The sequence below is a fragment of the Panicum virgatum genome, chromosome 8K, assembly GCF_016808335.1.
Source record: "Panicum virgatum strain AP13 chromosome 8K, P.virgatum_v5, whole genome shotgun sequence".
Classification (NCBI taxonomy): domain Eukaryota; kingdom Viridiplantae; phylum Streptophyta; class Magnoliopsida; order Poales; family Poaceae; genus Panicum; species Panicum virgatum.
In genome coordinates this window covers 12,726,842-12,743,898 of record NC_053143.1, presented here as the reverse complement: position 1 = coordinate 12,743,898, position 17,057 = coordinate 12,726,842, and the positions used below count along the sequence as shown (strand labels likewise).

Genomic DNA, 17,057 nt, shown 5'->3' with positions numbered 1-17,057 from the left:
GCCCATAATTTTTCGCCTGATCATTTCAGCCCAGGAAAATAAATACAGCCCATCTACGAAGCCCAACCCACAGTAGAAAAGCACAATCATCCCAGATTTGTCAACATGACAGATTCAAATACAACATTCAGCAAATAAACATAAACATATGTTCTGATCAAATAGCACATCAGATTTCAAATTGCACATCAGATACAACACAAGTTCTTGTCCACAAGCAAATCACAGTTTGCACTAGACACTTCAACCCCTCCAGCCCTGGAGTAACAGCAAAATGCTTGCATTCTGTTGAAACACAGAATGCATGCAGTTTGCAGCAGCAAAAGGATGACCTCAACAGGGCAGCAACCGCAAAACAAATGAAGTCGCAAAAGATAGGTTCCATCTTAGCTAGCATAGCTTCACAGAAACTATATTTCTAAGAGACCGAGACCAGCTTACCCCGTAGACTAATGCCGCTGAAGCATACTTAACACAAGTTCAAGTTTTGCATCAGTCTCTGCTTGCTTCTTTGCCATCTCTACACGGTCCCTAGTCCTTGCTTGCTCTGTTTCTTGTAGCTTCGTGGACAACTCATGCATCTGTTCTCGCTGAGAGTTGACCAGCAATCGAAGCTCAGCATTTTCCCTTTGTGCCAATAGTTCAGCTTGAAGGTTTTGTTCACCAGATGTAGGTTGGTTGTTGTGGATCCCCACATTTTGCAGAAATGTGTTCTTCTTAGTGTTCTGAGCAAGCACGCCTGCCACGACCTCTGTCACAGACCTTGTTTCTTGTTCTTCTGCAGGTTCGGCGATCCTGGTTTCCATTTGAGTCTAGCAGTGTAGGCAACAAATATAGTTTATTAGATATAGTAAAAAGTTAGCATTGCAATAAGCTTTGTTTGAAAACTTTCTTACAATAGCAGACTGGACAACAACTGTATAGCCATTTTTTTTGTTGCTGTAGTGGCACTCCTTGAATAAATCCAGTGCATCAAGTTCCTGATCTTTGTACTTGTCTCCCTGGAAACAATACATAGGTGCAGTTAACTCACATGTTCACAACACTTCATAGAAGAGAAAATGAAGAAACAACATGCACGTGCACTTCATCATAAAGGGCATTCATTATATGTGCAAGATGTAGTAATATTCTGCATAAATTGGAAACAGATCATGGCCTTATGATCATATTGATTTTTTCATTTGCTAAAATTTGAAAAAAACATGTGCAACTGAAATATTGACTACTTCATCACACTATATGGTTGCACAATGACATATGTAACTTACCAAATTTTCCAAGTGGACCTCGTAGCTGCGAGAGCCAGTTGTTTGATGGTACTTAATGTTGCCTCGGTTGGTTTTGTTTGTTTCGCAAGCTTCCTACACCAAGAACAGCATACATGTCAAATAAACTTTGAAGGCAATATATTGACTTTCAGGCTTTCAGCATAGAACATACAATTTTTTGGGGAGTCTTCCAGAATTCCACAAGATCATTCCACTGTGTATCAGTCATAGACTTGACAGGAGAAGTTTTGGTGACTAAGTGGAGTGGGTAAGGATTAAAGTACTTTTTCTTCAGCTTGTAACGTTGTTGGCGAACTGCGGATTTCATCATCTCATAGCAAGCCTTTTTAACAGGAGCAGCATTAATATCGATATCAAACTTTATCTATTCAAATGAAAGAGCATTCACATGAACTTCAATATTTTTAAATAAAGAAACATTCAAGGTGCAAAGGAATTGAGTATGCACTTACCTTAAGTCTCCCCATCAATATTCTTAGGAGCCCAGGTTGCTTCTTGTATTCCTTCCAGTTCTTCAATATAGGAATATCGTTCCTCACTGCAATATTGCATTCAGTTGCAAACTTTGCCGCAACAAGAGGTACTACTGGCCTTTTCTTCCCTTCAGTAATGACTACTGCCAGTTTGCCACGCCGAGCCCGTGACAACCTTTCGAGAGCTTTTCCCATATTAGACCCCCTTATGCATGGCTCCTCTTCTGGTTGTGCATGTACACAAAATAGGAACTAGTCAGATGAAAACAACTTGGATCCATGGTGATAATGAAAAGGCTACTTGACAAGATAATCAGGTTATTAAAGTGAAAAGACACTATTACTATATAGCACAGCACATTCAATTAACATGACATATTTTGGATGCATCAAACAAACACTATGGAACTCAAAGAATATGGATAACAGGAATGGAGTGCAAAAACATGCCTTCAGTGTCATTGGCATCAGGTTGGGCAGAATGATCTACTTCGATAGCCACCAGGTTGTGCCCATCAGGTAGGGAAGTACCATTACATTGCTGGTTGTCAATGCCATCACTTCCATTGACAACAGAGATGTTGCTGTTAAGCTGGTCAAAACTATCATCTAAAAATAGGCAGACAGTAAAAATGTGCTAATCATCCAGTCAAAGCAAACATAAAATTGGTAACAAGCATGGTTGTAGAACTTGCCTTGAACAAAGGGATGTAGGTGGTCATCAAAGTTGCCAACATTTTCTTCATCTTGCCTGGCACGAGAAACGGATGGAGTTGGAGTTGGCACAGGAATGTCACTTGCTGCCAAGCTTCTCTTAGGCCTTTTAGTCCTCCAGTTGTTTGCTGATCTGCAACAACTGTCTTCTTAGGCCGAGGCTTCACCCCACCAGGAGCCATGTCAGCAGGGGCGGAGGGAGGGGGGGGGGGGCGGGCAGGGGCCTGGCCCCCCCTATGATCCAAAAATTTACACTAGAAATTTAAATTTTGGTTAAATTTTTATATAAATTTGTATGGTTGGCCCCCCCTAACAATGGAAAAAATGACTTTCTGGCTCCGCCCCTGCATGTCAGCAGAACTTTTGCTACTGGTTTCCTTGCAAGTCTTGTTTGAGACCTTCAATGCTTCCTACAAATAAATGCAAACATAGATCGATCAACAAGGCTTGCACAGAATTAAATTGCATTAGCAAACAAGTAACATGTTAAGCCCTCACAAGATAGAGGAATTAGCACCTTAGCTTTGTTAGCAGCACACAAATCGCCTTCACACTGGTCAGGATCGTAATCAGAATCAGAGTCTTGGCCATTACTACGCTTTGGCAAATTCTTGTAAGGAGGAATGCCTCCATTTTCTCCAAGCATGGTGGCTGGAACAGGAAGTCCAAGCTGTTGCAGCCTTGAACCATTCCGCATACATTGTTGTAGACGCAACGCTTCATACAGATTCATTTCTAAGTGAAGTGAAAATATGATAGACAAATTACTATTCGTTGAACAGGACTTCAGTTCTTAGCAAAATAAATTAACATCACACGATTTAATGTTGTGCAACCACAAGCTTACAAATAATCTGTCAAACAGCACAGGAAGCTTAGCAAATTGACAGATAATACCAAATTGACACAGGAATATTCGAGAACTCATGCTCTCTAGACTGGACTTACTGACGCACATGCACAGAATCACGGAATATTTTACCAAGAAGCACATGCACAGCAATAAGTAATAGTCAAAAGCTAGAAAGGTTAGGAAGCCCAGTACCTACAAACTTGCGTCTGTGGCCATTCCTCGGTCCACCTGTAATTGGCATCACGAGAACTTGCGTCTGCTCGATGTGATTCGGTGATGATGTGGTGCGCTGGTGCAGTAGAGGTTCGACGGCGCCGCGGAAGGCAGAGGAGATGAGGAAGGAGGTGGCGGCCGAATGGAGGACAAGCCTAGGGTTTGAGATGGATTTGGGGGATTTCCTGGCTCTATGCAGGGGGTGGCGGGGGGAGACCCTGATATTTGGTGGCTACCATGGAAAATTACTAAGGTAACCTTCGCAAGGGTGCATGTCGATATGCAGCAGGATCGTGAATATGAGAATCGTGGCTGGGTAGTTTGGTCAAGTTTACCATGGGCTTTTTTAGGCTTCGCGCCAGTGGGTCGAAAATTGGGGTTAGACTCGCGGTTGCGAATGTTTTGGCTTGCCGCGCATGTTTTGCATTGGGGGGCACATCTGAAACTTCTAGAACAGCATTGTGCTAGACTACATAATATTATTTGTGACACCGTAAATTGGTAAAAAAAAAATACTTGTACATGGGTACATTTTGTTCACAGTATTTGTATATGTATAATTCAATACTTCGTTATAATGGGCATATCTATATCTATCTATATTATAAAAGTTGAAATAATTAAAATATGATAGAAGGAAAATGATAGAAGGAAAATGTTTCCACGAAAATACTAATACTTTTTTACACCATCAATTTCTCTTGCATTTAGGGATGAAAACGAACGGGAACGGGCGGGAAACACCCTAAACTGTTTCCGTTACCATTATAGTTTACCGGAAACTCAACGGAAACGGGCGGTAACCGAAAAGTTAACCAGAATATCAATCACAATTCACAATACAATTTAAGATAAAATCACACAAGTCACACAATGACACAAGCTGACAAGCACAATTTCAAAGTTCGATCACCAAGCTCCATGGCTTGTGCATACTGATATTACAATATTTCTTTATAGCTCAGCAGTTTCTGTTCCCGTTCCCGGAAACCCCGTCCCATTTTCCATACCGTTACTGTATTTTTCCGGAAATACTGAGAAATACAAAAATGAACGGGACTAAATGGGAATACAGTATGGGACGGGACGGGATTTTTTCCGACCGTTTTCAACCCTACTTGCATTGTAAGTATAAGATATTTTCAAACATTATGCCACAAACTATATATGGTTGAATTGCATTTACTTTTAATTTGATCTACTTAATTATTAGAGATTTTAAATGGATATGAATTTGTTTTTCCACGAAATTTATCCAAAAAAGGATGAAAATTTGTAAAAGAAAAAGAAAAAGGGTGCCACGGCCTATCAGTCAGCACCTCAGCTGGTCGCCTTATCCAGCACCTCTGCAAGGAAATTTAGTTCACAATTTCCTACAATATAAATTGTCTGCTTAAATGTGACTTTGTCTCTGAATGCATGAATGGCTGACATAATTCAGCAAGTTGGTTTCAGTTTTGTTTCAGAAGGACAACAGTTCAGAAGCTCGATTCGCCGTCGGGGGCGGCCAGCGGCGAAGCTCGATTCACCGTCGGGGGCGGCCAGCGGCGCAGCTCGATTTGCCGTCGGGGGTGGCTGCTCGGACGACGGAATAGGGGCTGTGCTAATCGGCGTGCGCGCGCCAGGAGCCTTGCTAGCGCTCGATCAGACAGCATGCGATTTGTCTTTTTTTTTGGAAAGTTTCCTTCTACACGACTTCCTACTTTTAGATATATGCACGTATAACTTCTTCTAGATAGATATCAGATATAAGATGGTATTTTTTCAGTGTAACTAGTTATGATAACTTTTCAGCACATCTTTTACAATATACATAACTTTTACCTATAATTTTTTCCAATCAACTTTTTGTGTGATAGCTTTTTTAGCACAACTTCGATGACACGTACAACTTTTACGCATAATTTTTTACCCTACTTACCTAAGGATAGTTTTAAACGTAACTTCCACATGAATATTATCGGAAACATTTCTCACACAACTTTGATGCATAAATTCGCTATACAAATTATTGTATGAAATATTTGTTAGAAGACCATATTGGAAACACAATATAAAGAAGGTATGGAAAAGGAAAACGAAGCCGGTTAATCCGGGAAGAGACGCTTCACGTGTGCAAAAGGAAAACGAAAGGGGAAAAAAAAGCACCTGTATGGCCCACGCACGTTCTCGCGGTCTAATCGATCGCCGAGAAGCTCGCTAGCGCTCGCGCGCTCGATTGGATTTGCGACGGAATAGTGGCGGACGCACGGGATGATTTGGGGGTGCAATAGATTTTTGCCCAGCCCCGAGTTGAGTACAAAAACCTACGTATTAGTTATTATAAAAATGTATCCACTTCAATCAAAACTGAAGCAGTAGCGTGGTGCTAAAAAGTCAGTGCGAGAACCTCAAGGTTCTGGGTTCGAACCATCCTTGGCGCACTATAGCCAGTTTTTTTGAGATTTATACTCAGCATACATGGGCCAAGGTTGTCCTGGTTGGCCCATAACTGATTATTGGGCCCGTTTTTTTGCATGACAGCACTACAAAATGACGAATTATATTCATCACAATTATTTCAGCCAATTCATGACGTTTTATGCTGCATGTTACGACGGTCACAAAAATTCTGTCACAAAACAAAGGCCCATTGGTGGAGGCAAAATGAGCCTATCCCTAATCCATGACAGTAACTAGAGAATCGTCACATATTATATCATATAGTGACGTTTCTTAGAACCGTCACCCAGAATCCGTCATGGACCACACCTTTGGTTGTAGTGGAGGTAGGGACGCGGGAGTGGGCGACACGGCGTGATGCCGGCGGCAGTGCGCGGTCCCATCGTGGGGCCGGCATGTCGCGCGTGCGCGAGTGAGAGCGAGCGGGTGAGGCGGTTCGGCGGAAAAAATCTCGGCCGGCACTGTGCGTGGCGACCCCGATTTTTAGCGAGGTGAGTGCTGCCATGACGGGTCTTTTCATGGTCAATGGTGTGGGTACTCTGTGGCTTCCAGGGAATGATGAAGTTATGGCAAAGGAGGTAGGCGCTGTCATGATTGTCTGGGAATTATGGCATGGTACGGTGACTTGAGAGACTTATATGGAAACGAGATGATTTTTGTCGTAGGTGTAAGCATGCGTATGATGGTTACTGGAGGGAACGAATGTACTAATGCAAGACAAGAGTATAAAATAGTTTACCTAGTAGTTATGTAACACCTCATATAACGTTAGTATTATTTTACGTTGCTAGTTTAATTGCAACATAAGTTTTATTTTAGTGATTGTTGGAATTTGAGGCGGCCCTACTAAGTTGAGGATCTACACCAACTCACTTCAGAGTCGGTCAGCTTCTAGTTACTTAGTGTACCGGGTCCTTTTGACGGCAGAGCCGTCTTTTGCTTCCGGGAGGCAGAGCCTACCAACAGATGAAGCTGGCTTCCGGGTGGCAGAGCCAACCTTCGATGAAGCCCAGACCCTTTTGTGATCCCGGGTGGCAGAGCCAACCTTCGATGGATCACAACTTATACACTAAGTACTTAAATTTAACCGGGAGACTAACACTGATAAAGACGCTTACCTTATTGAAGCAACAAAGGAACACACCTAGCACACTCTACCTATGCTCACTTCTACCATGCCCTTGGATGTGTGTGGGATGGGGTGGAGTAGTATGGCATGGCAAGGGGTGGCACCCTCCTTATATAGGCACCCATACCCTCTTGGATGAGTGACACTTGTCACACTCTAGGAGGTTCCCTACAAATATCTAAGTTCCCTACAAATATCTAATTCTAGAAAATTCTAAATTTTACCATGACAAGAAAATATCCAAGCTTCTTGTCTTCTTATGATTCTTGTGGAACATTCTAGAACCTTGTCATGGTGACCAAAATTATGCCATGGTTTATCCTTATTTTTATAGAACCTTCTAGAAGTTTGCATTATAAATTTCAACACTCCCCCTTAATCGTTATGAAAACTGGGATGTTACAAACCTACCCCACTTAGGTTGAATCTCGTCCCCGAGATTCAGCTTCACCACTAAAGAGACTGGGAAACTCGGCTCGGAGTGCGTCTTCTCTCTCCCAAGTTGCTTCTGCTTCCGAATGCCTGCTCCACTGAACTCGACAAATCCTGACTTCTGAGTTGCGGGTCCTTCGCGTCACAGTGTCCGGAATTTTTACTGGTACCTCTTGATATCTGAGATCATCCTGCAGGTCGATTGTCTCTGGGGCCACTTGTTCTTCTGGTACTCGCAGGCACTTTCTGAGTTGGGACACATGAAATACATCGTGTACATCTGACATCTCTGCTGGCAACTGAAGTTTATAGGCTACCGCTCCCACTTTCTTGATAATTGGGAAAGGTCCAATGTAACGTGGGGCCAACTTCCCTCGTACCAGGAATCTGCGTGTGCCTTGAATTGGGGAAACTTTAAGGTACACATAGTCTCCAACTTCGAAGGTGAGAGTACGTCTTCTTTTATCGGCATAACTTTTCTGGCGGGATTGAGCTGCCTTTAGATTCTCTCTGATTTCTGCTATCTTGTCTTCTGCTTCTTTAATAAAATCTGGGCCCTCAATAATGCGGTCACCGACTTCGGTCCACATGAGAGGTGTGCGACACTTCCTCCCGTAGAGGGCTTCAAACGGCGACATCTTTAAGCTTGACTGGTAGCTGTTGTTGTAAGAGAACTCTGCATATGGCAAACTGTCTTCCCAATTTTTGCCATAAGTAAGAACACAGGCTCTTAGCATATCTTCAAGGATCTGATTAACTCTTTCGGTCTGGCCATCAGTCTGAGGATGATAGGCTGAACTGAAGTCCAACTTTGTACCAAGTGCTTCATGTAACCTGCTCCAGAATCTCGAAGTGAACTGGGTTCCTCTATCTGACACAATCCTCTTAGGTACTCCATGCAGCTTCACAATACGCTCAATATATAATTTGGCTAATCTATCACCTCCATAAGTGGTACGCACTGGGATGAAGTGAGCCACTTTAGTGAGTCGATCAACAATTACCCAAACTGAGTCATGACCACTCTGGGTTCTTGGTAAACCGGTGATAAAATCCATACTAACTTCATCCCACTTCCATACTGGGATCGGCAACGGCTGGAGTAATCCACTGGGCTTCTGATGCTCTGCCTTAACCCTATTACACACATCACAATGAGCGACAAATCGAGCGATATCCCCCTTCATACCATTCCACCAATACTTCTCCTTAAGGTCTAGGTACATTTTTGTAGTGCCAGGGTGAATGGAATAGGCTGAGTTATGGGCTTCATCCAAGATGGTCCTGCGGAAATGACCTTGCTTAGGCACACATAATCCCTTCTTGAACCACAAGACTCCATCTTTATCTACTCTGAAATCTAGGGCTTTGCCTTCACTGTTGCGATCTTTAATCCATACCAATCTTTTATCCTCCATCTGAGCTTCCTTTATCTGGTCATCCAGGACAGGATGGACACTAAGGTTATAGTTGCAAGAGCGGCGTACAACCCTTAGGTTCAACTTCCTCATTTCTTCACTCAGCTCTGGGGCTTGTGTGACTAAGTGATGGCAATATGCTTTACGACTGAGCGCATCAGCCACCACATTAGCCTTTCCAGGGTGGTAATGAATTTCCAAATCATAGTCTTTGATCAACTCCAACCATCTTCTCTGTCTAAGGTTGAGGTCTGATTGGTCTGATTGGGGAAAAAATGGAGAGGATGGAAAAAGGATAATAAAGCTCTAATAAAGCAGAAAAAGAGAGTAGAGTAGTAAAACATGCTATGGGTCACTTTAAAAACTGATACTCAACGCAACCTTGTAAAGGTAAAAGATGAATAAAATCAAATGGAGTCAAATTACATATCGGGGTAATTATTGTCCAGTGTAAGGGGTCATTATCACGCACAAATGTCATTGTCAAATTAAATTACATTAATTACCGCTCTTCAATTCATCATGGATGAACATGTGTCACAACGATCACAAAAGATTTGGTATTAATGGTTTGATATTAATCGCAAAAGATCACAAAAGATGTGTCCCTCCACTTCAATAATTTGGTATTAATGGGCACCTTCAAGCATGGGTTTCCCCCATTCTCTCTCTCTTGGGCACCTTCAAATCAACAGATTTGGGGAGTACTACTTCATAAATAGGAGTACTACTTCATAAATGCCGTGCCAAGGCGCGCTATATGAACCCGTTACTGGCACACATGTCTTTGCGATTATAATACATATAGTTACTGTGGTATTGTTGTAGTTAGAAACATGGTAAGATGTTTGAAAGATATCTACATTGTTTTGTCTGGACAGGCAAAATAAAGTGTGGCGTAGTTATCTTTTGCATGTTACAATTTTCACTATAATTTAGTACAACACAAGACTCTTACACTCTTTATGTGGCCACCTTATTAATATAACACTACTACTTTATATAACAACCATACCATCTTCTAATTGAGATCTCATATGCTAATATGTTATAGTATGACAAGAGGGGAGGGGAGCACCTCTATTAATAGGAATCCATGGCTTATATGGTTTTTCTATGTGTCCATCTTCTAGACACTTCCTACAAAATATCTAACTCTAGAATTTTTCTCATACTTATCTAATCACACAAATATCTATTTTCCAATGTATTCCATATTTTAACATGAAGCATGTCAATCGTGGTTCATGCATACTCTTTAATCTTCTAGAAGCTTCTTACAAATATACATTGCTATCTTCAACAGTATTGAACTTCATCACTTACAAAACTTAGTATTTCATTAGTAACGAGGGAATGAAATTCTAGACATATTTCAATGCATGATGTGATAAACTTTGTGACCTGTATCTGTTTGATTTGAAATTTTGAATATATAAATTCTAAACTTAATTATGTAATTTGCAAAACTGTTAAATAAAGTTAGCGGAAGCTATATCCCGCTATAGCCTTATCTTAAACTCTAGAAAACTAACCGCTAAACGTCTTATTAGCCCATTATTTTAATATTGGTCACTACTACAGAACATGTCTTTGTTTCAGGCCATTTGTCCCGGCTGACTTTGGGCCCGGGACAAAAGATAGCTTTTATCCCGGGTCCAACGGCTAGCCGGGCCAGCGAAGGGTGGTGGCTCTAACTAGGGGTGGAATTGAGCCGAGCCTCGACTTTTTTCGAGCTTTCTTCGAAATCAATATATTCGTATTTATTATAGTCTCCCGCGTTGTTTGATATGCAACTTCAAATCGAGCATAACGAGCCGAGCCGAGCCGAGCCTGCCAAAATTGACTTTTGTTCCAAATCAACTAATCTTTATTTAAAAAAAAGAACGAACGTAATGGGAGCAATTTTGAAACGAGCCACCGAGCCATCTTAACGAGCTTTTTTTCCAGCCCTAGCTCTAACCGAGACATGCACCCCTTTTATCCCGGTTGGTGGCTCTAATCGAGACATGCACCTTTTGTCCCGGTTGGAGCCACCAACCGGGACAAAAGAAGTGCATCTGTCTCGGGTCCAGCCAATCACCGGGACAAAAAGACTGGTCTCCATCTATTTTATCTCTCTCCTCTCGAGTTCTGCCAACCAACCATTCATCGCCTGCCTTATCTTCTTCCCTCCCCTCTCCCTCTCTCTTCTAGCTTGGGGAGGATGAGGTCGATCCGGGCCAAGGAGGGGCGCGGCCGGCCGGACCTGTGCCGGATCGAGCCGCGGCGAGTGGTGGCGCATCAGGCCACGGCGAGGTGCGCCCGCGGCACAAGCTAGTGGCGAGCTAGGCATGCGGGCGGCGGGGGCGGCTCGGGTCGCGGCGAGCTACTCCCGCGGCGCAAGGCGGCGGCGACGCGGGGCCGCAGCGAGCAGCGGCCGCGGCGGCGACTCAGGACCGCATCGAGGAGCGCACGGCGGCCACGGCATAGGGCCGCGGCGAGCGGCGACTCGCGGAGGCGGTGCTGGGCTACGGCGTGCGTGGAGAAGATGAAGTTTGGGATTGATTCAATCATAGTAGCCCTCTTTGTTTTCTTTCTTTTTTCTTCAATGATTCCGGGATTGAAATTATGTGAATGATTTGGGATAGATTATATGAATGATTTGTTTGTGGATTTGGATTGTGATTTGTTTCGTGAATGATTTTGTCATCGAGAGATTTGGAAAGGTGAGAGCTGGCGTGTGGGCGAGGTCGGGCCTGCGGGATTCTTTTTTTTTTTTGAAAAAATAGCATTGGTCCCGGGTCGTGAGCTGCCGGGACAAATAGACAAATCACATTTGTCCCGGATGCTCAATCCCGATTGGAAAACCGGGATAAATGCCGTTGGCAACCGGGACTAAAGGACAGTTCTGTACTAGTGGGTGATTCCTCATGGGTGCAGTGTAACCTCCAAACGAGTTGAGCGAACAAACTCCATATCATGCATCCGATCTCATTGCGCTGAATCGTTTTTTCATGTGTCGCCTAATGCGAAAAATAAGGTACCTCCTGAGAATTGTTTATTTCTCCGCCCGTTTCCTCATTGTGGGTGTGGCCGGAGAGCGAGAAGGACGAGATGGGAAAGTGCGGCTCCTCGTGAGAAAGAACACACATTTCCGCCGAGAGCCTTTGAAGCAGCAGCCAGCAGTCTGAGAGATCAAACATTGCCGGAATCAGCTAATCTTGCACCGCCGATCTTGTGCAAAGGACCAAGAATCGACGTCAATCTGGTGCATGTACAAAGGTTGCCTCAATCATTGCTGGCCGTGGAATTTACGAAGCACCGATTTAATTTATTCCGACTCCTGAATTTACACACGCACATCTGCTTAATGTTTTAAGTGCAATCCATAATCGTGCACTGCTAAGAAAAACTATGCATGACAAAACTGACATCATAATCCAAGTATACTGAACTACACGATAGAGATCGATGTCAAAAAGGCATTTTTTAACAGAAGCCGACAAGTTTACTGCCGGTCTATATTTAAAGATAGAGAAGAGTCAAAATGGCTTATAGGTATACACACTACACTAGCTTGTGATGTATAACCTAACGTATAGGCACGCAGCATGCACAAAGTAGTCGTACAAATTAGGCCGTGTTTGGATCCCACCGAATTCTAAGAACTCAGTGTCAGACATGGGGCAGCGCCCGTGAGCAGTCCTGCTGCCCTAGGTCTGATAAGCCCCCGAGTTCTTCGTAGTCAAGTCTTGCAGGCGTTGAGTACTTCTGAAGATGTCCATCGAGTGCTTTCGAGTGATTCTGGAATTCATTGCTCAGGCTTGGAGTCCTTTGAGCGCCTCGAGTAGTCTTCCGAGTACTTCCCTGGCTGCAACGAGGCTATGAGGTGCTCTAGCCCCGAATTTCTTCTTTTGATATGGTGCGCAATGTACTTGCACTCCATATGGAATAGCCCCCGAGCCTCGGTTTGATTTGATGTCCTTACTTCACGCTCGGGGGCTAGGGTTTAGGGTTTAGGGTTTAGGGGCTAGCGGTGGCTAGTTTCTCGTGGCACTCGGAGGCAAGAGAAGATGAGTCTGGCAGCGGCGGAGAAGGCTAAGGAAGCGTACTAAACCTAGATCTACCCGAGCGGTTAAATAAGCAGAGACAGGGGCAGTACGGTAAATAATAAGAAACTCAAAGGTCGTGAACCAAGTTATCAGCGTTATTTCAGCCAACAACATCGGGATCCACTACAAAGGAAATCCGTCTACAAGGATTACATCCCAGCAAGAAAAATATACAGATCTCAACGATACCTAAGGCTTATTTATAGGTTCTTCCACCCTAAATATACCGGTAGAAAGATGAAAGGGTACCCATGTTAGCATGGGTATCGATTCATTTTTGTACCGATATTTTTGGTAGACCTAAGGTGTGTTTTTTAGTAGTGTCACATCGCAAAGCTCACCCCCAGCCACCGGATCCACGCACCACTGCCAGGCTTGCTCCACATTGCCGAGCACACCCTGCGGGGCAGCCCGCCGGCGCCGCCGACTGGCTCGCTCTGCGCGTGCCTCGGTGAGGGAGAGGAAGATGCGGAAGTTGCCTCGAGATAGCCTTTTGCACCGTAGCAATGTGAGAAAGGTCGCTATAGTGCGGAGTTCCGTGTTTATTTCCAGCTCATTAGAAGGTTCCCTCGGCTACCGTCCCGGGTCCGCCTTCCGCCTTCCGCCTTCCTTCCTCCCTCTCCCCATTCGTTCCCCTTCTAGCTTTTGTGGTAAGCTTACTTCACTGTACTTTCTTCCCATCGTTTTCTTCTACATTCTACTACACCTCCATCTCTTGATTCTGGCTCCTCTGGTTTGTCATTTTCCCCTTCCAATTTTTATCCTATGAAAATGCAACTTCTTGACCAGTCTGGCCCGTACAACTTTTTGACCCGCCTACAAAATGCATCTAAGAACACAAATAGGCCCATATCATTCTCATACAAATATCAAGCCCAATTCATTTTCATACCAATCATCAGGCCCATTTCATAGTCTTTATAGCGAATTACACTGACATTTGGGTCAGCATGAGCAGACAAATAAAGTGTATGTACTCTTCTCTAAAAGATCTTAATAGTATAAAAAAGGTGTTCATTTCCAAATGACCTGCATCTGTACAGTCTACACTTCCTCCACTAGCAGCATCACAAGCACATTTGAGACAGACTTGCACCTTCTGTATCTTGCTGGGCACAACAGTAGTAGTACATCAAACAAAGGCCTGGCTCAATCAACGGTCTTTTACATTGAAGCACCAAATAATTAGAGCAAAGAGTTTCAGAGTCCATAGACATCGCTCAGTTAATAGGATTCTGGACATCAAAATAATCTATAGAATTGTCCAACTAAATAACAATTACAGACTTGGCTCTAATTTGAATATAAGAAAATTTAGAATATATTCAATTTCAAATAATTAATCAGTTGAATTTCAGTTTCTACAAGACAATGCAAGAGGCCCAGCATGAATTGCAGGCGGATTCGAGTTTAACGGGTGCACTAGCACTAGTTGCAGTCCCATGGGCATGGAGTTTAACGGTGCACCATAGTTGCATAAGATCCATTAATTGCCATTTAGCTACAGAATATTTAATTCAATATTCTTGCAAAAAAAATAGAAATATCAAAGCCGGAATTTATTAGAACTCGAATTTATTAACTAGCTGATAGTGCAACACGCTTAACTACACTACTACAAAATGGGGTGCTCTTTTGTCCCGGGTCTGGCAACCGGGAGAAAAGATGACTTTTTGTCCCGGTTGGTAACACCAACCGGGACAAAAGGTGCAGTCAGCGCCCACGTGGCTGGCGCACCCTTTTGTCCCGGTTGGTGTTACCAACCGGGATAAAAGGTCTTTTTTTTTCATGTTTTTCTTTTCTCAATTCTTTTTCTATTTCAATTATACTTTTGCATTTCAATTAAACTTATGTATTGGAATTCAGTGTGTATGATCTCCACTAATATATACATATATATAGTTACTTATATAATATTTGTCCTAGATAGTTTTCATATATAAATTAATTCACTTATATATATATATGTATACACATATCTATACATGTGAATTCCTTTACATATGAAAATGTCTAGGACCAATATTATATAAATATATATATACACATATATATTATTGGAGTGTTTATATATATAATACATACATACTCCATCATATTTGCATAGGTATATTCGTTCTTAATTACATAGTAGAATTCGCCTTTTGGAAATTTAATACATACATACTCATAAATAGAAATTTAATATATAGACACACATATATATTTACATAGGTATATTCGTTCCTAATTACATATATACGCGTATATTGTCATATTTGCTGTGATTGTCAATATTAGATATTCCATCATAGTAGAATTCGTCTTTTGGATCGAGGACTTGCTCAACAATAAATCCGGAGAATTGTTCTTGAATCGCCATAATCTTTTCCTCCGGTATGAGTTTATCGCACATCTCCCCGACCTATGGAAAAAGGGGATAATTAATTTCGACTAATTAAAATACGAGTTCAAATATTAACAAGTTTTTTACTTACTTCCTCCTCCCAATCTGTCCAGCCCTTTGGAGGACCTACCAGACCATGGATGTTCTCGCATACATAGTATGCGCACAATACAGTGCCTGGTTTCTGCCTCATACACTTTAAGAGAGAAGAAATTATCGGGTATTTACATGAATATATAATAAAACTAATGAATCGTGCAACGAATCATCCAAGTGCGTACCGGAAAATCTGTCTTGATCTCCAATTTCTTGTCAAATTTGCCTGGATGATTTTTAGCGAATTCTTTCCAAACCCTGTGCATGATTAGAACAATTATAGTCAAGTAACAAAGTGATTCAAATTATCGGTCATCGACGGAGTAGTGGTAGAATTACTTTTTCATCATGTTAAGAAGATTTTCGTATTGTTCTGGAGGTCTCCTCAATGAGTCCATAACCATGAGTAGGCTCTTCTCGGGAATTATGACAATTTGGACAAAGTGTTCACTGCAAGATTATACGGAGGCAGTTCTTGGTAGTTAAGGTTTAAACAATTCGATTACAGAATAGAAAGAGTTAGACAGAAGGAATCACTCACGCAAAGTTGTATGGAAACAATATCATTTGCTTGTTGTGATGAACACTTATGTACTTGAACAAGTTTTGGAATATCTCATCGGAATTGTCACGTAGAAGCCTCCAATTACAAGTAATTGGGTCGATGAAGCCGAGGTGAGAGTATTCCTTTCTTCTGCAAGTATGTATCTCCATTCTACATGATACCGAATAAATCAAGAGATCAGTATGTTGAGATCATGCAAAATAATACGTAAGGAGAGTAAAATACTTACAGAACCCACAAGCCGACCATAGAGATGTCGAGGGCCTCTTGATGGAATAGTTGGTAAATTTCTTCCCAGTTTATCCATATAATGGCCTCCCCCCGTAAGAAATCATCATCTTTAATCTTTGCGCCCTGCATGAAGATGCAATCGGCCATCGCACGCATGTAGTGCTGGTGCAGCTTATACATTTGCGTTGGAAGTACAGACACAACTTCGGGGGTACAAGAGTTTTGCTGATCTCAAACGTCCATTTGACGACCACATCGGCCTTTGGAATATCTTCTCCCCCTGCAATCTGAGTGGCCGTCAGGTTTGATTCTTTCAAAAATGTAACAAAGTCTTGTTCTTGTGTCGTCTGTCCCACTACGAGAGGCTCTATTGATTGTTTCTTTTGGGCTCCGAGCTGTGGAACATCGGATGACGACGACTTTGATTGTCTCTTCTTTTTCTCAGTAGTTTTGATAATTGTGCGTTCGTAGTCTGAAGGGGGGTATCTCGGAATGAATTTTCTCTTATTTGCTTCGCACATTCCCTTAAAAAATTTCAAATCTATCGGATTTATCACTTTCTCGGGCTCCGGCTCCGGCTTCGGCTTGAAGTGCTCTTTAACTCTTTCTTGAGTTATCCGATCACATTCTTCAAGGCTCATGTCCCAGGGTTTAATAGGAGCCTCCTTGGTTTTCTTCTCCTTTTCCTTCTTCTTTGGAGGCTCCTTAGCTGGTGCAGC

General features: G+C 42.6%; 1 protein-coding gene across 1 annotated transcript; it reads right to left on the bottom strand.

The window, feature by feature from the left end:
- Window positions 1-449: 449 nt before the first annotated feature.
- LOC120645458 lies at window positions 450-3,070 on the bottom strand. Its single transcript, XM_039922240.1, has 8 exons — window positions 2,997-3,070; window positions 2,461-2,516; window positions 2,216-2,374; window positions 1,745-1,989; window positions 1,444-1,656; window positions 1,272-1,364; window positions 897-1,001; window positions 450-812 (listed from the first exon to the last, which is right to left on the bottom strand). The coding sequence occupies exons 1-8, from the start codon at window positions 3,068-3,070 to the stop codon at window positions 450-452; spliced, it is 1,308 nt and encodes a 435-aa protein (XP_039778174.1).
- Between the last annotated feature and the right edge of the window lie 13,987 nt (window positions 3,071-17,057).

Excerpts from the sequence above, each read along its gene's own strand:
- LOC120645458 (XM_039922240.1), bottom strand. The coding sequence starts at position 3,070 with ATGGCCAAGACTCTGATTCTGATTACGATCCTGACCAGTGTGAAGGCG. Across the intron at positions 2,517-2,996 it reads GTGCTGCTAACAAAGCTAAG|GCAAGATGAAGAAAATGTTG; the intron begins GTGCTAATTCCT and ends TTCTCGTGCCAG. Across the intron at positions 1,365-1,443 it reads GGAAGACTCCCCAAAAAATT|GAAGCTTGCGAAACAAACAA; the intron begins GTATGTTCTATG and ends TTCTTGGTGTAG.